The following is a 27,589-nucleotide window of genomic DNA, read 5'->3' on the forward strand; positions in this document are numbered from 1 at the left end:
AAATTCACCTTCCAAGATCAATAATCTTTGGGTAGGGTCATTCAAAATAAAAATTGTGTTGATAACACAAATGACTTACAGTTAACTCATTTTTCCCTTCACTATACACCCAAGAATATAAAAATAGACTTTACCAAAAACTAAGCTCAAGTCCAAATACATTATATTGCTACTAGTCTACCAACTGCATCAGAAAATTGCTCTCAATCTATTTTTAGCAAACCCATTCTGGATCATTTTTAACCTATTTTTCTTCAAGTTAGTCATAAACTACCCTTTTCATTTTTTGTTCTAAAATCTACTTTTCTCAAAATCAGACCTAGAATCATCCATCTTTTAGTACTTCTAGTATTCTCCCAAAATCTTTAGAAGTTACAGATGATACCAATAACTTAAAATTTTATAGGCAGTTCCTTTTATAAATTTAAGATATTTCAACTGACCCAGAGGATAACTCATTTAACTAGATGCATTCTTCACCACTATACCCCTGTTGATTTTTATGTTCTTCGTAGCAATGTTTACTTTGTTATTATTGGTGGTGGTGGTCGTTGGCTCTTCCTCTTTAACAAAGAAGCTTCTAAATAAGAGCTGAGGGATTTTTTTTTCTTCCTTCGTTGTCAGGCATTATTATTACACTCTCCTTGATTACCTTTTTAAATGTAATATAAGATACACTTTTGGTTGGTCTCAGCATTTTTTAAAAGTCTCAGCTCACTGTTTTCCTAATTGTTATAAAGATTTATTTTCTATACTTTATTATTATGGCAATCCTAGCTATTTGCTTTGTTTTAAAAGTAGTGCATATCTTTCAGAAGTTTATTGTGTAGTCACACTAAGGATCTTTCTCTGTCAGAAAAATATCAAAATTACATTTTTACTTAACTCCCTAAAACATTCTTCCTTTTTTTAGAAAAATTTATCCTGTGGAATCATGCTGATCTTTTCTCTAATCAAAAATTAGGAAAACTCAAACTGACAAATTATAAAATATATATACATAAAACACTACACAGTTCTTAAGAATTATGCTATATAAGACTATTTCATGACATAGAGGATGTTCATGATTAAGTGTAAAAAAAAATGGGTTATATAACAGTACATACAGTGGTAATATTTCAAAACCACCTTTAAACATATATGTGATTTTATATTTTTATACATACACAAAAAATAGGTTATATCCAAAAATATTTAAGCTATGATCAAAAGAAAAATGTTTTAACATATTTTTGTTTTTTTCTATGTGCTTTCTATATTTATCAAATTCATATAATGAGTATGTATCACTTTTAAAATAACACAGGCATTATTATTTTAAAAGAACCAGCAAAACCAGAGAAAAATATCAAGTATAAGACAAAAAGGTTAAGCCTGAGATTTCTGCTTTTATAACTCTATTACTAAAAGAAGCTTAGGAAAACATTTCTGGATACCAAACCACAAAAAAAAGCCAATACAAGATATCAATAGCTAGCCTAAACATATAAATAAGTTGTGACAACCATCAAGATGACCATTTGAACCTCTAGAAATTAAATGGGGGCAATCACAAGAACTTCCTGTCATTTCAAGGAAAGGCTCTTATTAACTATTTAAAAACATTAAAAATAATTTTAAAATGTATATCCCCCCAAATCCCTATAAAATGAAGCATCAGTAGGACAGGAATAATGAAGACAAAAGAAAAAATTACTCTAAGTGTTTAATACTGAGCTAAAATTTCTAAATAAAGTAAGCAATGTCACCTGTTAAGATTTAAAATCTCATAGCAAGAACAATTATATTTATTTAGAAATTCTCTCTGTTTGCAAATGATTTTGCAATAACCCAGAAACTTATCTGATTTACTCTCTAGTTCAAGGGCAACATCTAGATCATCTATTCAGAGTCTATGTTCTAAGAGACTAGAAAAAAAGTCATGTTAACAAGTTAAAATTTATCATTCAAATATATTCAATTCTGTAAAATACTACTGTATATAAGTGGTCCAGCTAACCATTAATTCATCCAAAAATAAAAATACATTTATCCCCTTCTTTAGAAAATTATTTCAACTATTCCACTTGTCTATCTTGAATTTAATTTTCAAATATATTAAAAATATTTTATATTAGTCTTTCCTTGAACTGTTTATAATATTCACAAAAAACAATACCAAACATAATGCATTCTTCCAAGTTACATGAAGAATCTAAGACTTAAAACGAAATAAGAAACAAAGCATCAAACCCATGAAAACAATAAAAACACACTCCATTTATTTTAAATAACTGGCCATTAAGCCGACAATCAAGACATATGATCTTTTTCATCCAGAAAAGTAAATGATCATAATGAAACAAAGGCCAAACATCTTTCTCAATCTCTCTCATATTCAAAGATGTATAGAATTATAACCCAGTGATATCATGTAATAAATGAATACACACCTTACTTTAGTATATGCCAAGGTAGACACACAAAAACAAGAAAAAAATTCTGAAATCAGAGTATAAAGGGACTCTGCTTTTTCAAACAATGCAGCACTGAAAGCCAGGTCAGCATCCTTGGGCATTACTAGGAAACTTTAGCACATCTGATATTTCCATCATCTTCAAGATTCCTCTGAACAATCAGAAAATTTCCCAGTCTCCCCCCTACGTCCCCTGTCCATAGACTTCTCTAGCTTTCCTCCCTCTACTGTGGAATAATGCTATTGCGGTTATTTAGGCTGCAAATGTTCAGAGATACAACCCCCTCTATATATTAATTCAGTTCATTTTCTCACAGACACTGACTCAGCCGTGGGTTGTGCAGCACTGACGTTTCTAACCAAACAGCATCGTGTGAGCTGTGATCATCCCATTTCTCCATCTCTGTGCAGTGATTGGATATTGTAATTGATAGACAGGCTGAAGGAAACTCAGGAGATGAGGGCTTGGTGATATGTAGCTATGTTGCCAAATGCCATCTGTAATGCTAATTCTAGCTGTGCCAGCTTGCCAGGTTTTAGAAAACTAGGATGCAGCTAACTTTCTTTATTCCTTTTGATATTTTACTGTGTACCCATTCTGGGAAGTAAAGCTTCTCTTTAAAACCAAAGAAAAAATACTGTACTTTATGAATCCACTCAAGAACTATTCGTTAAAGCAACCGAACTTTTCTATTTCTAAACTACTGCTGGGACTACGAAGTGACTTAAAAAGGAAACTGTAAAGCTCAATCTTCACGCAGTCTCAGAAGAAAGGAGCATGCGCACTTGTATGTGGGAATGAAACCTTGCGGCAAAGTCTGATATTGAATGTATGATGCGTTTATCTTTTGTAACCTGAGCAGACTGCAGATCTGAGTTTTAGTTATATTCAACCCAATTCAAACATTCAGGAGCTTTTAAGCATACTGTTAACTTAGCCATTTTAATGGTAGTTGTACAGAAAAGGTGCTTTCTTTTTCCCTTAAGTAGCAAAAAACTCTTATAATTTGTAATTTAAAGTTGTTGCAATTCAAGCCAAATACACTTCGAAATGATATTTAATCTCTCAGCAAGCTACACACTCCTCTATAAAAGTATTAACTATACAACTACTCAGAAAGAAACAAAGTTCAGTAATTTTTTTAACTAATTTATTTGTATGCACTTGTTTAAGCCATAGGAAACATAGGCATCCTGAAGTCCATCCATGTTGAGATTAACTTCCTTGTCTTTTATATCACAGTGCTATACATACCAAATCTACATTTAAAATGAAATTCAAAAAAGTACCTGGAAGTTTATTAGATTGAAATGAAACCATAAGGCAAAGCCTCAATGGTAAGCACACATATATAGTAAGTCTTATCATTTATAGAATTCAAGAAATTTATTTTTATCCTTGCTAGTAAGGAAAAGTAGAAGAAAAAAATTTTTAAAAATCTGAAAATGCAGGCAATTCCAAAATGTGAATAGAAAATATAAATTTATACAAGACTTTTTAAAATTATGAACAAAAATTGAACCAATAAAATACGCTTATTTCTTACTGCTGAAGACTATCTGTGTCCTCCCAAAATTCATAGACTGAAATGTATTCCCCCAATGTGATGGTATTTAGAAGTGAGGAGGTAATTAGGTCTTGAGGGCAAAGTCCTCATGAACTGGATTAGTACTTTATAAAAAAAGACCCCAGAGAAATTCATAGCCCCTTTTACCATGTGAAGATACAGCAAGCCCTTACTAGGTATCAAATGTGCCAGCATCTTGAGCTTGGACTCTCGAGCCTCCAGAACCATGAGAAATAAATTTGTTTATAAACCACTCAATCTACGGTACTCTGTTATAGCAGCCTGAACAGACTGAGACATTTGATTTTTATAAATTTAAATCCCCAACACTGTTTGAGGTGGCAATGTGCCCACCTACATTTCTTAGCCTCTAAGACCCAGTGAGGACCATATGACATAATTCTAGCCAATGATTTATAAGCAGATGCCTGTTGGAAATTTCTGAGAAATTTAATTCCCTACTATAAATGAAACCCCTTTCCCACTGTCCCCTTCGCCCTTCTACCTCATTCTCATCTGGAAGGTAGACATGATGACTGGAGCTACAGTAAACTATCTTGTGACCATGAGAAAAGAAGAAAATCAGGAATTTTTGACCCTAACAAACTTAAGCCACTAAATCCACATCAGGCATTGCCTATCTGTGAACTTACATACAAGAAAAATAAATCTCTAACTTAAGCCAGTGTTTTGTCTAGCTTTCTTTTGCTGCTCAAATATCCCTAAAAATATACAAGATTAAAAAAAAAAAAAAAAAAAAAAAAGGATGAGAGTGGATAGAAGCCCAGATGAAACACAACTAGCCATGAGCTGAAAACAACTTGAAGCTAAGACAGGAGTACAGAGGGGTTTATTATACCTGTTTTCTCTATATGTATTTAAAATGTACCATAATAAGTTACTGAAAACGTTAAAAATAAAAAGAATGAGAAACTTGTTTATAAATTTTAGGTTTGCCAGGGTGCCTGGTGGCTCAGTTGGTTAAATGACTGCCTTCAGCTCAGGTCATGATCCTGGAGTCCTGGGATCAAGTCCCATACTGGGCTCCCAGCTCCATGGGGAGTCTGCTTCTCCCTCTTACCTTCTCCCCTCTCATGTTCTCTCTCACTCTCTCTCAAATAAATAAATAAAATTTTTGAAAAAGAGGTTAAATAAATAAATTTTAGGTTTGCCATTGAGAAACTGGATGGTCTTGAGCAAGTTTATTAACCTCATTTTTTGTTTTGTTTTGTTTTTTTCATTTGTCAATTGGGGAAACTAATACTATTCATAGAGTTCGACATTCAAATCTAATCAAGGTTATCTCCAGAAAGTCCCTGGCAGGACTGTCCATCAATCTACCTAATCATTCAAGGATTATTTCAAGTCTCATTATCACTCAGTTGATACTGATTCCTTCTTTGAACTTCCTTCTAATTTTACTACAACTCACTACCACTGTCCTCTAATTGTTCCATATATGGATTTTAAGCATTCCATGATGGTACCCTGACAAACTTCTGAATCTCTACTGATCTGAGTGCAGTATCTCAACCATACATGCTGGTTGTTCGTTTTTAAAATTTCCCAATTGGGGCGCCTGGGTGGCTCAGTGGGTTAAGCCTCTGCCTCCGGCTCAGGTCATGATCCCGGGGTCCTGGGATTGAGCCCCGCATCGGGCGCTCTGCTCAGCAAGAAGCCTGCTTCCCTTCCTCTCTCTCTGCCTTCCTCTCTCTCTGCCTGCCTCTCTGCCTACTTGTGCTGTCAAATAAATAAATAAAAATCTTTAAAAAATAAATAAATAAAATAAAATTTCCCAATTATTTTAATATCAACTCAAAGAATGCCATTTTTAAAAAGTCAAATTGCTTATATTTTTAAAGTATCCTCAAAAGTATTTTTATGAACTAGAGGTCTCTAAAAATAAGCTGTTTTCCCTTGGGCAGAATTTCCATGAATGAGGTTAAAATAAGCTCAAAGGGGGCACTGGGTGGCTCAGTTAAACGTCTGCCTTCAGCTCAGGTCATGAGCCCAGGATTCTGGGATCGATACCCACGGAAGTGCGGGGGGGAGGTTGGGGAGAGTTGGGGGGGGTCTCTGCTCAGCAGGGAGCCTGCTTCTCCCTCTCCCTCCTCCTCCCACTCCCCGTTTGTGCGCTTGCTCTCTCTCTCTCTCTCTCTGTGTCAAATAAATAAAATCTTAAAAGAATAATCAGTTCAAAAGATTTCATGGTCTTTCCATCTTTCCATTAAAAACAAATAATGTATTGGTATTTATTTTCTATTTCTCTTTAATATTTTTCATTTAAACAACTAATATTGCTGCAGTCTACCTGAGAAGAGCACCAAAAAGTTACTGATGTTATAGGTATCAAGAAGAGCTATGATGTTTGCTATTTTTGAAATGAAACAACAGGAATGAAAAAGTACCAGCAGTTTTCCTCACTGATGCATTTACCTTTTATAAAGCAAACAACAGCTTATTTTCACCTTTCATCTCTTCATATATAATGCCATACTGTACATTAGCAGAAAAATATTAAGAACTAGGAAGGATAACACAGAATTCACCTGGAAAAATGTATACAACATAGCAGATAAAAATATCCCACACTTAATGAGAAAAAACAAGTATCTCTTTAATCTCAAAGACAAAATAATTATCCATATAATAAGCAGGACAGAGAAAAAGTACTAGAGCACCAGTTGAAGCACACACACATATATATACACCATGCCCCCAAAAATGAACAAATAAACAAAAAAACACTCATATCATTAGTGTGCACTTATAAATTAGTGAGTCAACTTAACTTTTCCACTCTAGACCTCTCCATGTTAAAAGTCCACAATAAAGATAGACATCTTGTCAGGAGACTTAAAGAGTACCAGTTACTCATACCTTCTAGTTACAGTATATAGTCAGAGTACTTGAGTTATTTCTTTAAACTTACAAAAAGGATTTCAGTATCACAGAATGTTTTTAATTTTTTTAAGAAAACTGGTAACAGTTATCAGTGATTATGACAATTTTATATTCAAGAAAGTCAAATGTTTGATATTATTCTGTAAGTAAATATTTACAAAGCACAAAACTCTATGAAAACATACTTACATACCTGCAATGTGTGAGGTTTATGAGCTGCCAATTAACACCTTAAAATATCAAATCATAAAGTATTCTAAATGAGGTATTCCTCATTAAGTCACACAGTACAAAATGAAAGCTTTACATATAATATACAAATGGGCAGAAATTTTTGAGATGAACTTCATTTAATGCATCAAACTTCAAATGAACCAGAAGAGTCATTGTAGAAAGACTGATTTTCCCATTAGTGTCGGGATAACAACATAATATGACATAGCCTATAAATTATTATGTATACTCTATACACACAGTGTATTTAGAACACAAAATAAATTCCGATTAGAGAGTTTTAAATACAAAGAACTAACCTGTATTGCCAGAGCTCATAATCAAATTAATTACAGCATTTATTCATGGGGTCAACTAAGGAGATTTTAACATTATTTAGAAAGAGAAACAAAAATTCAAATAAATACAAATATAAGATTAAAAAGAAAGAAATGTTTCTGTGAAAGTTTTTTAGGAGAAATGTAAACATTATTTTCTGTAAACCAGCCCCCATCCTCTGACAGGACTTGCCACAACCAAATGCAGTTTCATTCTTTATAGAAGTCAATTTTATCAGAGCTTTGATATGTGAAATGCGTATTTTCTACCTACCTTGAATGTTTATAAAGTTTACGAGGTCTACTATGCAATTTCCGATCCCAATTCTCTGGATCACTGGAGTTACTGTCATAAGGATGAGGCCGTCCTGCCATCCCACTTCAAGCTTCCTCACACTACTGCTCTGAAAGCACATATGTAGCACCCATAACCTACATAAAAGAGTAGTGTTGACCTTTAAATCTATTCCACGCAGAATAAAAAGTCAAGAATTTTACATACTCTCTGATATTACTGTGACATATTTTTAAAGTGATGAGCAGGATTATAAAATACTAGAAATACAAAATGCCACCAATGAGATTAAAATCAATATCAGAAGGCTTTTTAGGTATTTTTCATTTGATTCCTCTATTGAATCCAACTACCCCCTACCCCAACAGTTTAATAGAGTGCTATTTATATTTAGTAAATATCCTTAACTGCCATCTGGGTATCTCATGGTTCCAAACATTAATATCGAACCAAAAAAGGCAAAACAATCCCACAGAATGATTCTTTCAGATAAAATTTCACCTAGAATACATTTAATTACTAAAACTTTTAAGATGCTTAACAAAGCATTTAGTAAAACCGATTAACAAAGTGATTTCTTTAATCAAGTTAAAAGACCCTGAATAGAAACTCAAAAAGAATTTAACATCATAATGTTTCTTTACATCCTTACATGTTTCCTTACATGTAATTACCACAAAAATATGGTATTGATGATTCTTATACTTCATGCCTTTTCATATGTGAGGCTTGCGACAGTTACTTCTATCATAGTCATAAAATTATAAGAAAGTTAACAGCTTTACAGAATACCTGAACTAAATATTTTGAAGTATATTTCACTATCCAATTTAATCTTCACAATCACTTTAAAATGCCCACAAACAAAAAACAGTCTCAGTAATGTAGTAACTTTGCCAAAGGTCACAATGTTGGTAAATGGCAGGATTATAAAGAACAATGAAAATTTAGAATATAGAATGATGTCTTGATCTTGAAACATGCTCAGGCTGGAATATTTTGTTTGTAAACAATAGATTAAATTTGACGTTTAGAGATCGCAAACACCAAAAGAAAAATCAAATGAGGTCAAACAATTAGAACAAAGTTCTATAATTTGGACCAGAGCCCAGGTTTCCTGACACCCACTCCTGTATGCTTTCTATACACTTTTCCAAGATGGATTTGACAGAGGGAAGGGAGGGGGAGTTATGCATAAAAGTAAAAAGGAATCCAGAACCGAGTTTCATAAAAAAATTCCTGTACAATCTCACAAAAAATGCCAAAGGTAAACTTACTAAAATTGTGAGTACATATCAGAGCTCAGAAAAAAGAAGTATTTCCATAAAAAATAAAAAAGGAAATATTTCGGGGCTGCCTGGGTGGCTCAGTGGGTTAAGCCTCTGCCTTTAGCTCAGGTCATGATCTCAGGGTTCTGGGATCGAGTCCCACATCAGGGAGCCTGCTTCCTCCTCTCTCCCTCTCTCTCTCTCTCTACTTGTGATCTCTCTCTGTCAAATAAATAAAATCTTAAAAAAAAAAAAGGAAATATTTCCACTTTACAGAAACTTTTGCTATTTTATCATTTTTTTCTTCATAGCTAGTTAGTAATTTCTTTCCAAAAACAATTGAAAAATCTTATAATAAGTGAACACTTTAATATAATAAACATGTAAATATGTAAGTAAATCAATGATCTATCAAAATAATAGAAAAGGGAGTGCCTGGCTGGCTCAATTGGAAGAGCATGAGACTCTTGATCTTGGGGCCAGGAGTTCAAGCCCCACAGTGGGTGTAGAGATTACTTAAATAAACTTTTTTAAAAAATAACAGAAAAGGAGAAGGGGGAGAATTGTACAATGACTAATTCAAATTGCTCAACAAACCCCACACAGTAATTTGCTGAATGCTCCTGGAAAAGGAAACATGTTTCTTTAAGGATCACTGTGATTAAAAAATCAGATAGCAGATGAACATAAAAACTATAAAATTATTTTGAAAACAAGAAGTCTCAATCTCACTTCAGTTTTTATTTATAAAAATTAAAATGTATTTACTAAAAAAGAAACTCTTTAGATATCCAAGGGGGGGCATCTGGGTGGCTCAATTGGTTAAGCATCTGCCTTTGGCTCAGGTCGTAATTTCAGTTCTGAGATGGAGTCTCACATCAGGCTCCCTGCTCAGAGGCTAGTCTGCTTTTTCCTCTCCCTCCGCCCCTCCCCACCTCATGCTCTCTCTTTCATAAATAAAATTAAATATAAAAACTCCTTAAAACTTCAATTTGAGATTATATCTAGTTATGCATACTGAAAAGATGAAGCAGAAGAGAAGGGTGAGAATGAACAAATCAGAGACAAGGAAAAAAATCAGAAAAAAGTGGTCACAGAGCAAGTGAGACACAAAAGGTAAAAAAAAAAAAATTAAGAAAAATTGATAAAAAGGAAAAAGAAAAATGTAGAAAGGCTTAGCTTAGGTGTAGAATGAGATTTAGAACATTTTTTGCCTTACTTTATAGAGGTCTTCCAGTAAGCTATTTCAGGAATTAACATTTCCTTACAAGAGCATTTTATCTCCTCCTAACCCTTAACTATAAGACACACCCCCTATGGACACCCAAAGATGTCCACTCAGAGAAGAATGACCCTAAACCATAAGAGGAAGTGACTAAAATATACAACCACAAAGAACGCAAAAGGTAAATTCAGATCCACATTTTCCAGCATTTTCCAGAGGGTAGCATGTAACTAGCAGAAAGGAAATAACAGTATGTTACTAGTCAATCCTATCAATAAGCATGTATTTTACAGCTAGACACAAGAAAGTGAAGAATTTCTGATGAAAACTACCAAAAAGGTCAACTGGAAAATCATATTTACATTTCATTTGTCATTAAAACTTGGGTATCACCACGTGAAAGATTTCTCCCCAATCCTTAATCACAACAGTCATGGCTACAAACATGCTAAAAACAAGTGAAATTCAAGTTGAGATATCTGGAAAAAATATGCCTGTGTTTGCCTAGATGTGCTCCTGTGTTTTCAAATTTTATCGATAAGCTACAGATAAAACTACAAATAGATAAAAGGCAAATGACATACATTATATACTATTTTGAAATGTCTAATACCTTTTTTTTTTTTTTTTTTTGGTGGTTCTATTAAAGCACAGGGACAGGACCTGTGGACAGAAAGAGCTGCTGCTGAAATGTCTAATAATCTTTTTTTTTTTTAATTTTTTTTTAAGATTTTTTTTAATTTATTTGACAGATCACAAGTAGGCATAGAGGCAGGCAGAGAGAGACAGGAGGAGGAGGCAGGCTCCCTGCTGAGCAGAGAGCCCGATGTGGGACTCGATCCCAGGACCCTGAGATCATGACCTGAGCTGAAGGCAGAGGCTTTAACCACTGAGCCACCCAGGCGCCCCTCCAATAATCTATCTTAACCAATCTCTGCATCACAGTTGGTGACAATATATTTTATTTTTTTTAATATTTTATTTATTTGAGAGAGAGAGAGAGCACAAGCAGGGGGGAGACGTAGAGGGAGAGGGGGAAGCAGATTCTCCACTGACCAGGAAGCTGGATGCGGGACTCGATTCCAGGACTCTGGGATCATGACCTGAGCTGAAGACAGATGCTTAGCCAATTAAGCCACCCAGGCACCTGGTGACATATTTTATTACATTCATTTAAGAACTTATGGAACACCAAATACAATATAAAGTAGGGGCACCTGGATGGCTCAGTGGGTTAAAGCCTCCGCCTTTGGCTCAGGTCATGATCCCAGGGTCCTGGGATCGAGCCCCACATCAGGCTCTCTGCTCAGCAGGGAGCCTGCACCCCCACCCCACCTGCCTCTCTGCCTACTCGTGAATTCTGTCAAATAAATGAATAAAATCTTAAAAAAAAAAAAAAAGATGCTAGAGCAAGTTGTACGTTGTTCCTGTGCTCCAAAACTTACCCTAGCAAGCCAAAAAAGCCTCAGCTAAAGCTTCCATATACCACTTACTCCTGTCTCTCTCTCCTACCTGCATAGTTGCTACACTCTTACCCCAATTCTTCATGTCCATTAAAGTTTGGGTGCTCTTTAGGATTCCATCATCATTTGCTGGGCCAAGGGGGACACCAGACAAAACCATGAGACCAAACCCTTGACAACATCAACTGTTTTATATACTACCTACACTCTGTTTTCATTATCGCTACCTGAATTCTTCAATAAGCACCCCAAATTCAACAACAACAGGCTCTCTCTTGGCCTTCCACATCAGCTAGTGTCATCTCTATTCACTAAGTCAAGAACCCTAAAGTCATTCTTGACTTCTTATTTCCCAACATCAAGTCTACTTCAAAACATTCTTTTGGGTCCTTCTCTCCCCCTTTTTTTTTTTTCTTTTAAGATTTTATTTACCCATTTGACAGAGAGCACAAGCAAGGGGAGCCAGAGAAGCAGGATCCCAGCCCAACAGGGAGCGGGATGCGGGGCTCGATCCCAGGACCCCACAGACACTTAACTGAGCCACCCAGGCACCCCACTCCCTTTTCATTCTAAGGCTGCTGCCTTCATTAAAATCTTAACATCTATCAATAAGGCTCCTGGTTGGCCTCTTTATCCATTCAGTCCATACTTTCTCCACTGTAATCAAAATTCTCGTTCTAAAAACATTTAATCCTTCTGTTTCCTGACCTAAACTCCTTACTATAAAAAGTTCCTTTAAAATATGACTCTTGGGGTGCCTGGCTGGCTCAGTTGGTTAGGCATCTACCTTGGGGCTCAGGTCACAATCTCTGGGTCCTGGGATCAAGTCCCGTGTCAGGCTCCCTGCTCCGTGGGAAGTCTGCTTCTCCTTCCTCTGCCCCTTACCCCACTTGTGTGTGTACCCGCACACACGCGTGCTCTCTATCTCTCTCTCAAATAAATAAATAAATCTATCTTTTAAAAAAATAAGATAAAATAGGACTCTTGGCTCCCCAATGTCTACTTCATATAAGGCAAACTGAAGTTTATTATTGTATGGATCTTATAATCAAAAAAATCATTATGGGACTACTGGAAACAAGGTTCTTAGAAAACATGTCACAGTTCATTGCTATTTTTAGGCATGACAGAAATAATCAAAATTCTAAATAATTTAGAAATAATCTGTACAGAGGTTGAAACAACTGGGTGTACTGACTAGGGACATACATTCAGGAGACTGCCAAAAATCAGCTAGGAAAAAGGTAATTGATTACTCTTCTCTTGGATATTGCCATCTAAAAAGCGGTGGATGGAGGAATAGAATCTTCAGGACTACAATAAATAAATAAGTGGCCTTTGGGACATTATTTCCAGGTAGTATTAATTAATGGCAATGATCCACAGAAAGATTTTTTTAAAAGACAGTATACAGAAACTATTTATTGTCTTTACTATGTATCAATGAGTTAAGAAGTTTAATTTTCTCCTATTTAAAGCTTGCAGCAACCTAATATTATAATCCTGTTTCATAGATAAGGAGATTTTCGAGCTAAGATTAGAATCCCAGTCTAACAAAAAGCTCATGTTCTTTCCAATGTACCAAGCTAGGTACACAGAAATTCACATATTTGCTCCTATCGCCAGCAGATTTTTTTTTTCTTATACTTTAGCTAACTTTGGCTTTGTCCATCCTGTTGAGATCTCACTCTAAATAGTGTTATTATATAAAAACTTCCTATTAACATAAAATTGTTTTTCCGCTCTCAAACTTTGCAACAAAGTAATTCAAGTATGGTGGTTACTGAAGAGAAAGACCTGATAGGTAAAAGGGAAAACAATGAAAAGAACAAAATCACATAGTGATGCCAGGGCTATGAGCCTAGGACTGCCTTTAGCTGCACAAAAAGGCAAATATACAGAAGATATTTCATCTACATCAAGAAGTGGAGAGGCTGGAGAGAGTGAATACTGCTACAGATAATTGTGAAAGAAATAGAAGAGGTGGAAATAACTTTTTAAAAGAAAAGTAAACCAGAGGGGTGAAAAGAAACTTCCCACAAAGGCAGTCAAGTGAAGTGATCATGTAAGCCCCTTGTAGATAACAATGATTTATTATCTGGATAAAATATTTTTAAAACTACAGTTTAAAAGCATTGGCAAATGTCCCAAAGCACAAAGTAGTGGGGAAAAAAAAAAAAAAGCGTACTCTGAAAGGGAACAGAACTGTAAGTTCAGAGGGAAGTTTTTATGCTGAGAGCCCTTCCCAACCCCTATAAATATGGTGAAGGAAACCAGACAGCCATACAGCTCAAAGTAGTAGAGAAAACACCAAAGCTGGAAGTGCAGTCACTTCCACAAAGCTGGAAATTCAAGTCAGACATACCGGAAATGAAAGAACCACACAGAGGTACTGACCCAAAAATCTGAGCATAAGGTGTGCTCAGCTAAATTAATCATGTACCAAAGGGAGAGCCCAAGTAGCCTCTGCAGCAGACTATAGAGGAATTTACCCTTGAAAGCTGCATAAGTTCTAGTTTGATGCTTTTTAAAAGTGCATTCCCCAACCAGACACTGCCCAAGCAGCAGAAAGCTGAAGCCCTTACTGGCTTAGGGTGTCAGAGGCAGGCAGAGGAGCTAGAAATTAAGAGGGAATACACAGAAGTAGAGAAACCAAAGACAGGGTGAGCTCCAAAATCTGAATGTAATCTCAGCCCAAATTTTTGGCTAACCACCAAATCACACAGGTGGGAAAGAACTTTCCTCCACTCACTCCGCAAGAGACCAAACTGAAAAACAAGCAGCTGGAAGAAGAACCAAGCACAGGTATTTGCTAGAATACATGGCTTGGGAAAGAATGTTTGCAGATTGAATCCAGGCAAGTTAATGTACTACTAGAACATAAAAAAAAATAATGCTCATGAGAACATTACAATGCTCTGATTTTAGCCAAAAATTATGAGATGCAAAGAAATAATAAAAAGGCAATCAACAGAAAGTGACTCCAAGTAGGTCCAGACTTAGAATTTAGCAAATGATTACTTCAAACCTTATATGTAAACAATTAAGGGAATATATTCAAAGAGCTAAAATAAGAAGGTGGTTTTAATGAGTGGCAGACAGAGAATCTCAACAGACAAGTGAAAACTATCAAAAAATGAAAAATCCAGTTCTAGCTGAAAAGAGCAGTAACTAAAATGAAAATTTCAATTAGATGGGCACAATAGCAGGCAAGGTAAGAAAAAAAAGGGGGGGAGGGACTTGAAAATAGATGAGTAGAAAATGTCCAATCCATAGAATAGAGAGAAAGGGAAAAAAATGAACGTTATCTGTACACACGGGTAGGACAGCATCTAATGATACAACATTTAAGTAATTGGACTTACTACTGATACACTCAACATTTAAGTAATTGGACTTACTACTGATACACTCAACAAAGTGTAATATCAAAAGTGTTACGGTAAGTTAAAGAAGCCAGACTCAAGGTTTGCATACAGATGATTCCATTTCTATAACATTCTCAGAAAGAAAGGAATATAAAACAGAACACAGTCAAGGAGAGCACAGTTTAATTTGGGGATGGGGGAGGAGGGCAGTTTGATGGCTGTTCTATATCTGGATTATGGTGGTGGCGGTGGTAGTTAAGCCACTGTATGCCTTTGTCAAAATTTGTAAGACCTGGGGGCCCCTGCCTTGGTCAGTTAATCATCTGACTCTTGATACCAACTCAGGTCTTGATCTCAAGGTTGTGAGTTTAAAAAAAAAATTCCTAAGACCTATACACCAGAGAATTTTACTGGATGTAAATTTAAAAAGAAATCTAAAAAAAAAAAATTATTATTGTTGTAGATCCCCCCCATATGATCATTATGCAAACAGTATGTTATATCTGACTAAATTTTGTGTAACTAGTTCCATGATATTAAATTTAAATGATTTATGTTTTCATTCAAAATCTATTCATTAAGTACTTAGCACCCTTTCAGGCATTTTGCTGAAGATACTCACAGATTTAATAAAACTGCATGAAATTCCCCTTAAAAGTAGGGAATGTTGTCTATTTACAGGGCTTCCTTATCTAATCCCACCAAAATCTAAGACTTCAAAGTCAATTCACATTCAGCCCTTCATCTCCCAGAGGTGACCCAGAGACAAAATCTCTGAGGTAACTAACCTTATACAACTGCTATTTAAATTTTGCTGACTTCTTATTCAAGGTATTAATACTTCAAGAAATGTTTCATTTATTTGTTTCATCCCACCTTAAACAGATCAATAAATATTGATAATCTTTCCATATCTTACCCATTTTCTAATTACCTACATAGCATTGTAAAGAATTGGATGCTGTTTGTAGTACTAAATTCTTAAAACTCACTAAAAGACATGATTTTTTTATATTCCAAAAAAATCTTAAGTTTTGTTTCCTGTGCATACGCCCCCTTTTCCTTTTTTTCTATGACCAAATTTTGCCTTCAAAATTAGAAGCATCTTAAACTGAAATAAATCACCTTGACATAAAATTTAATATAAGCAAATCTCCAATAAGCTGAAGTGTCTAAATCAAAGGAGATTACATTCAACTTCTAAGAACCAACATCCTTTAAATAAAGTCAGACTCTTAAATGCTTTCGTTTTTCCTCTATGACCCCTTAAACAGAATTTTAAACAATTTTTTTCCCCACTCTGGGAGTCTTTTAAAATAAGTTACAGATATTCTTCATATAACTTTACATTTTGCCCTGTTCATTATTTCCAGGACCTTCTAGTCCTTTGAGATTTTTTGCTTATCTGCCATCAATTCAATAGGCTAGAAAAGGCCATAAGTATTATTCAAGTTCTAGACTACATTGCTATCCAACAGAACTTTGCGTTATAATAAAAATGTTTTATTTTTGCACTGTCCAAAAAGTAGCCATTAGCCATATGTGGCTACTAAGCACTCAGGATGTACTACAACTGAGGAAATTTTTAATTTTCCATTTTAATTAATCTAAATTTAAAGAGCAGTATGTGGCTAGTTAACTACCATATATGCCAGCAAGTTAGAGGAAGAATATCAGTGCCTGGCACCACCACCCCCCTCAAAAAAGTTATTTTCCTCTAAATGTTTCATTTTAAGGATTCTAAAACTTGCCTTGAGACAAAATACTTGCACACACACATATACACAAACTACTTATCTTTGTGTCTAATATTACAGGTAGTGTTCAACTTTATTAAAATAAATTTTATTTTCTTATATTCAAAGATCATTAAGACTTATTTCAAAAACTAAAAGTCAGTTGTACTGGTATATGTATAGACAAACAAACCAAAAGAAGAGAAGAAAAGGTCTAGAAATAGATCCCTAAAACATAAGAAAATTTGATATACGATAAAGAAGTAGTTTCTCGAATCATTTGAGGAAAGGACAGACACTAATAAGTGGTATTGGGACAAACGGATAAATAAACATCTGTGAAAACATAAAACTGAATCCATACCTCACAAATACTAGTATAAACTCCAAAAAAATCAGCTATCTAAATGTAAAAATTGAAATCATACAATATTGCAAAAAACAGCAGGAATAACAAACACAACTTAAAGACTTTTTACTATATAAAGAACTCTTTAAAAAGAGAGGAAAAAAAAAAAGATAGCTCCCCCCTCCAAAATAGAGGAGGATGCACAGAAGACATGGGAAATTCTCAGAAAAATAAAGGCAAATAAGTGGCCTTAAACCTATGAAAGTATGTTCAACTCAACTCATAAAAGAAATATAAGATAACACTTCAAATTTTGACCATATACTCTGTTGGTCAGACTGAAGAAATAGATATTCTCTGCATTCTCATAACTGCTAATGAAAAACAATTCCCCATGGAGAGTAATTATGCGATATCTAAATTATACAAATGTTTACCAGCCCCACTTCTAAGAATCTATCCTGAAGATGTAACTCCACAAATACTAATCAAATATTCAAAATATATTCACTGTGGCCTTATTTCTAATGGCAAAAGACTAAAAACATCTGAATGTACATCAGCAAAGACTAAATGAATAAAATGTGGTACATCTACACAATGAAATACTATGCATATATAAAAAATAAGGGAGTGGTGCCTAGGTGGCTCTCAGTCCATTAAGCAACTGGCTCTTGATTTCGGGTCAGGTGATGGTCTCAGACTCATGAAAGCAAGCCCCATCTCAGGCTCCACGCTGGGCATGGAGTCGGCCTAAGATTCTTTCTCTCTCTCTCTTCCACTGCCACAGCCCTCCCACCTCACTGGTACATGCTATCTCTTAAAATAAATAAATAAATGAATGAATGAATGAATGAATGAATGAATAAATAAATAAAGGAGATCCCCAAGTACAATTGTGGATTAATATCCAAGATATGTTAGGTGGGGGGGAAAATGAGTGAAAAACAAGTAGTACACAGTTTGTTAACTTTTGTGAATAAATTAAATACACACACACATAAATACAAATATACATATATTTATTTTTGCAAGAAGAATTCTAGAAGAATAACCAAGACTCTAATAGAAATGGTTACCTACAAGGGCAGGATGGGAATGGGTGAAAGGAATACAGATATAAGCAAGACTTCTGGGTATTCTTTTTATATAGTTTTGATATTTGAACCATATGTTTATATAGTCTAAATAAATAACTAAAAAGCCTACTACTACCATGTCCTAAAATGTACCATTTAGTATTTTTTTTTAAATAAATGGTAGATGTCCTTATAAATATAATTGCAGATTTAGTAGCAATAAGGAGGATTGCCATGTCACTCAAATTCATTCACCTCTTATTAACTACCTCCACCTAGAATAGTAATTACCAAGACATATCAAAATGGGTTCTTGAAAGAAAAAGATGAAGCCATCCTCCTGGGGAAGTTTACCAGAACAATGGTAGATTAAATATATTTCAGCATCAAGAGAACTCCAGCAAAATATGTAGTGAGATTTTCCAAGTAGGACTGAGGCACAGGGTGTTCTAAATGCACCTAATTCAGGGAACCTTGGATAATAAGTTGGATTTTCATATGTATTTCATATATATTATGATTGATATATGCTAATTTTCATATATATTATGATTGATATATGCTAATCCACATATCAATCCTATAAGACACAGAGGTGTCTTTTATAAAAAATTGAGAAATTGGTTTAGGCTTAAAGGGATTATGTTATTTGCCTAATGTCATAGCAAATAAATAAATCAAGACACAGATACACATCTCTGTAGTCAAAATCAGTGTTTTTTCCACCATACTATACAGTCTCTCAAATTTAATATGCAACCCATCAAAATGCTATACCCAGAAAATAAAAGTGTTAGTGGTAGCATTTCAAATCCCTACAAGAAAGATAGATATATAGACAGATTCAAGGTTAGATAGATAGATTCTAAAAAAAATAACTGCTTATAACTATTTGATAAGATCTTTTCCTTCTTCATGTTAATCTCTCCCAAATTCCACACTAAAAATTTCACAGTACAACATAAAACCATAAAAAAAAAAAAATCAAGGAGAAAATAAGTGAACGATTATCTGACTCTCAGAATAAGGAAGGAATTTCTAAGCCTCAAATCAAAGAAAAACACTATCAAGACAAAGACTGCTAGTCTGAGAAACAGGAACTTGCTGCCAGCCAACTTATGCTAACATTCTCAGCAAAGACTGGTGAAAACTTCATTAGAGATCAGAATTAGGACTGTACACAGGTTTCAAGAAGCATTAAGTTAGACTACATAAAAATTCAAACAAATAAAATATATCCTATTTTATTATACCAAACAAATATACCAAAAAAAACATAAGAAGTTTTATAATACAAAATAAAGAATTAAAATCTTAAATATATAATATTTATATATCCATATTAAAATACCACAACACTATGGGCAAAGTTCATCAACTAGCAATTTACAAAAACAAAATAGTGAGTCAAAAAGGGGGAACAGCAGAAATAGTCAACCTCAGTAGTAATATAAGAAACCCAAGTTAAATCTGAGATGTTTAACCTATCAAATGGTCAAAGATTTGTTGGTTGGTTTTAATAACAAGCAGTGATGGCTGAAGTACGAGAAAATGGCTATTCAAGTTTGTGGGAACATAAATTATAAAACTTGCAGGGTATTATACACTTTGGCACAAGAACCCCTACTTTTAACTTTATCCTAACAAATACGTTCATCAAAGCATCTATGATGATAGAAGGGGAGGGGAAAGAGGAGGAAAGAAATGTTAGTTTTTAAGTCTATGTATCTGTTATATCAATCAAATTTTATTTTAATTTCTCCAAAGAAAAATTTGAAGTCACTACATACAGAATGATCCCAACTGCAGGGGCAGGGGAGGGAGGGGTTGGAAGCAATTATCACTGTGCCATGGGATTATAGTGCCATTTTCTTCCTTGCTCTTTGCTAAATGTCCCAAATTGCATACAATGCATTATACTTTAATAGTCAAAAAGAAATTACTCCAAAAATATACTTTTAGAAGTAATTTTCAAAGTACTCTTACAATTTCAAAACCAACAAGTACTTAAGATTGCTGTTAAACAGTATCACTCACTGATGAATGATAAATGAAAGTAATGATGAAAGATGTCACACCACTTTTCTTCTAAAATATGACACTTTCTCCCTTAATGTTTTGAGTTAACTAACTTAACAGCTGTATATATATACATGTATATAAATAATGTATATATACTGTCATACCAGTATTAGATATATACTATGTAAACAGACAAAAAATGGAAATGAAAAAGAGATTATTTTAAATATATATAAATTATAATATATATAAATGAAAGTTCTACTTGGTCCTTCAAATGGCACAAAAAAATAAGTTCTCCATACATTCCCAGAAGTACATAACTGAAATAAACCACCCAGAATCAGGAGACTTGCAGATCTGAATACTAGTCTCAGCTTCCCCACTACCAGCCAGTAACTTCTATAAAAATCAGGTAAGAGGGTTTAATCTGTCCTTCCAAAAATTAGAGTATTAATGATTTAAAGTACTTTCAGTATTATGGTTTTATAATTCCACTACTTTCTAATAACTCAACATTCTTTCTCAAAAGAGAAACTAAGGCATTGTGGAACACTCAGTAAGAAGAAAACAATAGTGCCCCACAGCTACCATCTTTACAGAACTTCTTTAAGAAAACTCTAAATTGGGACGCCTGGGTGGCTCAGTTGGTTAAGCGGCTGCCTACGGCTCAGGTCATGATCCCAGCGTCCTGGGATCGAGTCCCACATCGGGCTCCTTGCTCAGCGGGGAGCCTGCTTCTCCCTCTGCCTCTGCCTACAACTCTGTCTGCCTGTGCTCATGCTCTCTCTCTCTCTAACTAATAAATAAATAAAATCTTAAAAAAAAAAAAAGACTATTAAAAAAAAAAAAGAAAGAAAACTCTAAATTAACAAATGAGGAACCAAAAGGACAGAGCTGATTGTGTTGTTTGCTCTCTAGATGTGAGAAAAATCAAATTTAATCTTGCATTCCATAAAGCACACTGTCCCTAATGAAATAATTACCTTTAAAATAACACAGCACTATTTGCAAGACCATTCAAGAAAATTATAAAAATACTTTGTTGCACAATTTTGCACCTGAGATCTCAGATTCACATTCTGAGGTATCTGAACTTTAAAGCTTACTTGTAAGGAGATATTTAACGTAGTCTATAAACACTAAACATAGGATAATTTTCTCACCTGCTATAGCAATACCAGTCAAAGAAATAAAAGGGAAACAATCTAAATTAATAAAAATAATTTTATATTTAGAAGCAAATAACAGCATCCCAATATATGGAAATATATTTTTCCATATATTTTATATGGAAAACCATCGCTCCAATGTATTCTCTCTTCCCTTTTTGCTGCTATTCTACCTGGCATTCAAATTACATAGAATACCAGCTATCAGTCAATGGATGCCAACATGAAAAGCAAGAAAAAGAGCTTTCTATTGTTCAATGTTGACGAGAATAAAGAAAAAACAAAAACATTTTAATTCCTAGTGGAAGTCATATGGCAAGGCTATAAATAACCATTTGAACTTGTTTCCCTGCAGAAGAGATAGCTGGATGTAAATTTACCTGATGGATGTGTTTTAAGATCATAGGCTATTTTCTGAGCATAAACACAGAACAAAGCGCTAAAAAGTAATACTCACTTTACTATTTACATAGCATTTTTACATGTTTTATTTTATTTTATTCTCAAATTCTTTTTTCATTCTCTCTCCATCTTTTATGTAAGGAAACAAAGGCTCATAGAGGTGAAGTAACCTCATAAAGCTTACTAACATTTGGCTTTAAATCCAGATCTAAATGATCCCAAATAAGGTATTACAAGCTGAGAAGTGTGTTTACAATTTAAAATGACCTCAGAAAAGTGTTATTCATACTTTCTAATCAAGTACTTCAATCAGTGATTCACTATGAGACTCTCATTCCCAGCCAAAAACTAAATGTTAATCTCAATTTGCGACCAAAAATATTAATAGATAATTGATTTCAACTATAAAGACAAAAATAAGTACCAAGTGCCAGATATTTTACATTTTCAAACAGAAAAATATAAACTAGGAATTAAGGGCAAAGAAAGATGCTTTCATTAGCAAAGATATCTTTCAGCATCTTAGTGATTTTTAGCAATCTACTGTGACAATAAGGTCATGTATTCCACACAAAATCTTTCTTCTTTTATGATCAAGTTCATACTATTTCAAGTACTCAGCTCACTGTACTGCCATCACCTACAACTAACATTTACTAACCTCTTAATTCTCTCCCAGGTTCTCGGAATTCTGATTGCCTTCTGTCTCTGTGCTCTAGACTACTGCCTGCTTAGCAAGGAAATGTTTCAAGTATGTCAGAGTAAACCAGAGAAAGCCATAGGAAAAATGCAACATTAGCTTGAACCCTAACAAACATTCTATCCAAAAGGAGGAAAAAAAAAATTCTTAAATCGTTCTTCTTCCATTAGTGAACACCTACAAACTACCTTTTCCTCCCTCACTGTGGGTTCATAACCAACAAAGAAACAAAATTGAGGAGTCAGACAAAGATAAAAATACAGCTAAAACCAGTGGCCAAGAAAGCTTCCTATTATTTAAAACGTAAATTAAACTTACTTAGATTTGTAGATATACCATTTCCTTTTCCCTCATAGGGCCCAGCCTGCTCAGATAAGTCTACCATACAGACATAAAGAGAATGTATATCCTAAGAACTGGGAGTTCCAAAAACAGAACCAGAAGGCACTGAGCAAAAACACACTGAATCCCTTCTCCTCATTTCACCTAATGCTTTCTTGGGAAGGCATTTCAGGGGGTTAAAAAAAAAAAAAGCGGGGGTGGGGGGAGCTACTTCAAAGAATTACTTACAAGTCATGGTAGAAAGGGGGTGGTGGGGCAGAATGCTTCTCCCTTCAACAAACAATCGCCACAAGTACACAACAGATTCTTCAAAATGTTTTTAAAACTTTCAAACAGCAACACCTCACAAACATAATACATATCTCCTGTTTCACTTCTTATACTAGAGAGAGGTGGAGAGACTGGATGAAGAGATTAATAGACTAGTCTAACCTGAGAAGACCGGGTTAAAAGGAAGAAAACCAAGTTTGCAAACTACCGAAGAGGTCCTCATGAAAAACCAATATTCTCTGTAGTCCTTGTATGAGTTACAGTAAATTTAGCTGTAAAAGGCAAAGCTCTTTGTAAAACTGCACAGTAGATGAAAGGGTACTTTACCATTTCATCTTCCTTTTCAAAACTCTCTCCCTCACCTAGACTCCTCTCTCACCCTGGTCCCCTCCAAAGACTCCCCACCTTGCCTTCAATATGCCTAAGGTCCACTTCTTTCTGGGTCTGACCTCTAAACTTCCATTCCCCTCAGTCCAACTAAATATGAATCAGATTATGTGATTCCCACTAATGGGTAAATGTGCCTTAATCCACGGGGTTCAACTCTACAAATATCACTAAGCTCTACTATGTGTAATGCACTGTGTTTAGTCAAAGTAACTATTCTTAAAAGTAGCTATTCTTAAAAGAAAAAACTAACCACTGGGTTCAATTTTACAAATATCACTAAACTACTATGTGTAATGCACAACTAGTTAAATCAAGTTTTTAACGTACAATGTAAAGAGGAGGATCAGGAGTGCCTGCTTCACATTACACACCTCCAACCCATTTCTTTCTATCCCTATACATCCTCCCCTCACCCCATCTGCCAGGAACAGAACCCAAGAAATTAATATTGCTTCCAGTAAGAGTCAATGACTGGGAAGACAATGTGCCATGGCAGAGCAACCAATAAACATTCAAAACTACAGATGAGTTATAGAGGGTCTCCAGAATTTAATTTCATGTGTTAATTGCAAGTACAGCAGGAGGCCTCTTGGTGAATCAATTTCCTTACAAGATACCTGTAAATTAGCTTTGTTCAGAACCTTTAGTTATTAAACCATAAATACTGAGAAATTTCTTCTTCAGTTGTTTCCATAGTTAAAACATTAAAAAAGTACCAATTCCATTTGCTATACTGGACTTCAAGGCTATTAAATTCGGCTATTAAAATTTTTATTTTCGGGGTGCCTGGGTGGCTCAGTGGGTTAAGCCGCTGCCTTCGGCTCAGGTCATGATCTCAGAATCCTGGGATCGAGCCCCGCATCGGGCTCTCTGCTCAGCAGGGAGCCTGCTTCCTCCTCTCTCTCTGCCTGCCTCTCTGCCTACTTGTGATCTCTCTGTCAAATAAATAAATAAAATCTTTAAAAAAAAAATAAAAAAAAAATAAAAAAAATAAAAAAAAAATTTTATTTTCTTCTATTTTTTTTCAGTGTTCCAAAATTCATTGTTTATGCACCACACCCAGTGCTCCATGCAATACGTGCCCCCCATAATACCCACCCAGGCTCGCAATCCCCCACTCTCCTCCCCTCCAAAACCCTCTGTTTGTTTCTCGGAGTCCACAGTCTCTCATGGTTTGTCTCCTCCTCCGATTTCTGTTTTGAATTTGACATTTTTCTCAAATCCTCCTAGGTTTGAAATTCTAAACTAATTGATATATTTGCTTTAAATCTTCTTTTTTCTCCCAGTTATATAATTTATTCATTCTGACCTAAAACAGAGGTCCAAAACTGGAAAGCAGGATACAACTACTGACAAGCTTGGGTTTGATTGGGCCACATTAGATTATTTTTTAATTGTTTTAAGTAGTTGTCAATATTTTTAACAATCAAGAGACTGCAAGTAAAAATCTAGATTTCCTGTGTTCTATTAAAAAGGCTGAAAATTGGGCCCACATTCACGTATGGCACTAATCAGGTGGACCTGATAACTGAATGTCCCTCTAAGATGAGGCATAAGCTCCCTACTTCAGTTCACTCATTCTCATCTGCCTAGTACCTGCAGGCATGTGAGTTTGCTATTCTTAACATACTCCTATGGAAGGTGCACATTTCCCAGCTCCCTCTCACATTTCACCAAGTCACCTAAACATAAAAAACTACAAAGTAGATCTTGCTGGTTTGCAACTTAATAGTTAATAAAATTTTTTCACAAGGCTTAGAAGAAAGGTAAGAAAGATAAAAATTCAGACTGGTAAAGGGTGACATAAAGGTAAAAAACCCATCTGAAAGCTTGTCTGGAGAAAAAAAAAAAAAGGTGAAAGAACTCAAAAACACAGAGACAATAAAAACCTTCCTGATGGAGCACTATGTTAACTCCATGATTCCTTACCACTCTCCATGCTCCAGATCCTCCCCTTAAGTTTCTCTTTATATATAACAATAGCAGACAGGTCATAAAATCTGAGAAATTTGGGGATATTTATAAAACACATTTACACCTTTGGAAATAATTCTCATGCACTTTTGAAGTCTTCATCAACATCAAATCCTTTCCCAAGTATTTTCCACGGCTTTCCACTTTACATTCGTGACAACTACAGTCCTCATTTTCAAGGCTTGGACTTCAGTCCTGGACGGTTTCTCCAGCACAGAAACTTTTTTTGGCCCTTACGGTTGCATTACTCATTAGACCTCTTATTCCAATCTCTACAGTCTATTTCATTCAAAATTTACCCTTAAGTCCCCCTCTCAAAAAATTCTTGGTCATATTTGTGCGGGGGGGAGAAGGGGGATGCCTAATTGCCCCCCAAAATCAATATACTAGGCTGCTTAACTGGGATTTAAATAAAAAGCATGAAAACGCTTGAAGATTAAGAAATTTTAAAATAATTTTTATATGCTAAGTGCCCAAAGAGACAAGTGAGGCTCTAGCTTTGGCAAGTGTGAACTTTTCATCACGGACTCTAAATACTGACAACTACTGTACGAGACCTAGGAGACCCAGGGATGGTCTCCTTGACCCCACACTAACAAATTACCAAGTGATGTCTCCTCTCCCTGCACCCCGTTAACGAGGAAAACGCGTGTTAGGGGACTTGCATCTGAAGAAGAAAAAAATGGGCAGCTTTTCTGTGCAGTGTTTGGGAAAACAAAGCTTTACCATACGCGATACTGTTAAAGCATAAAACCACGCAGCACATTACAGGAGTCTCACTCCTCTTCACCCAAAGGGAGAATCCCTGCTACTCTATCCCCTATTGTGATGCGCCCTCCTGAGGATGTCGCTACGTTAGCCCAGCGGTGACAGGAAAAGGGGCGGGGCACGGGGCAGCTCAGCCCTGGGAAGGAGGGATGAGGAGGGTATCGCCTTCATCCCCGGAGAAAGGCCTCGGGACTCCCAACCCAAAAACAGCACCCCGAAAACCCAAGTCCCATCCTTGGCTCTCCGAACCGGTTGCCAGCTGCCGGAGCCCAGAACCCCACCCACAGTCTCCTAGCAGGGTCCGGGACGCCCAGACCACCGCCACAGCAGCCGGGCGCTCAAGCCCAGATTAGCCCTCCGCCCCCTTCCTCCTTTGCCCAGCCAAGCCCAGCCTCCGGCGCCGCCCCCACCGAGTTCCCCAGCTGAGCCCAGTCACCCTCGAACCTGCAGTCCCTCTTGTGTGTCCACGGAGGGCGCAGGCAAAGGCGGGGGTCAGGGACACCCCCGCTTCCTCCTCAACTGGATCCCTCCGGAGGTGTCTGTGGCGGCGGCCACTCAGGCGGCTGCGGCTAGCAGAGCCGCCCGGGCAGGTTACAGGCCGGCTCTTAAGCCTCTTCTCGCGAGAGCCCTGAGTCCGAGGAGGCGAGGCCAGTCGTGTTCTCGCGAGAATGGCAGCTCAACGCCCGGGGGCGGGCGGGGCGCCGAGGGTGTAGGCAATTGAGGGAGCGGCAGCTTGGGTTGGGCTTTGTGCCTGGGGGCTGGGGTCGCAGAGGGCTGGGAACCTATCCTCACGGACGTTAATCTGGGGTTGGAAGGAGATCCTCAAATCTGAGTGGCTGCGAACAGAGTTACCCCCAAACCTTTGAGTCCCACGTTTTTCCTTCGACTTCCTGTCACCGTTAGGAAAAAAAAAAAAAAAAAACGGACAGCGTTTCCAACCCAGAGTTAGAGAAATAGCTCTGGGACCAGGTGTGCCCGGGGAAATCGTTTCCCTCAGTTGAGCAAACTCCGACGTCGCCACAGCGGACTCAGCTGGCGGGTATTAACTCACCTGGGTCCGTGAAAGGCCGTCGTGCGGACGCCCGGTGTCCGCGGCTGTTTGTTTTTAAAAGCTGGCTTGGCGGGAACCGGGCCGCCAGCTGAAACTCCAGCGGCTGGACCGCCTAGCCCACGTCGAGAGGAACGTGGGTCGCATATTCTGCTCCTGGGGGCAGAAGGTCGCCCTTCACGGAGTTTCAGTCAAACAACTTCACTGAGCCTACGGTGTGTCCAACGCTGGACGATC

General features: G+C 36.2%; 1 protein-coding gene across 3 annotated transcripts in view; it reads right to left on the minus strand.

Moving 5' to 3' along the window:
• BTBD10 (BTB domain containing 10) overlaps positions 1 to 26,944 on the minus strand; it is a 73,526-nt gene extending 46,582 nt beyond the window's left edge. Inside the window, exons 1-2 of one of the 3 annotated variants that reach the window (XM_032853521.1) lie at positions 26,749 to 26,944; positions 7,756 to 7,913 (exon numbers count right to left, since the gene is read on the minus strand). In XM_032853521.1, the coding sequence (XP_032709412.1) occupies positions 7,756 to 7,856 (101 nt within the window). In that variant the 5' untranslated portion in view covers positions 7,857 to 7,913; positions 26,749 to 26,944. Of the gene's footprint in view, positions 1 to 2,435; positions 2,763 to 7,755; positions 7,914 to 26,748 lie in introns of those variants that run through there. The other 2 variants (XM_032853522.1, XM_032853520.1) reach the window with 2 other exon arrangements.
• Positions 26,945 to 27,589: the final 645 nt, after the last annotated feature.

This window comes from Lontra canadensis, unplaced genomic scaffold, assembly GCF_010015895.1.
Source record: "Lontra canadensis isolate GAN:19392208 unplaced genomic scaffold, GSC_riverotter_1.0 scaffold7, whole genome shotgun sequence".
Lineage (NCBI taxonomy): Eukaryota > Metazoa > Chordata > Mammalia > Carnivora > Mustelidae > Lontra > Lontra canadensis.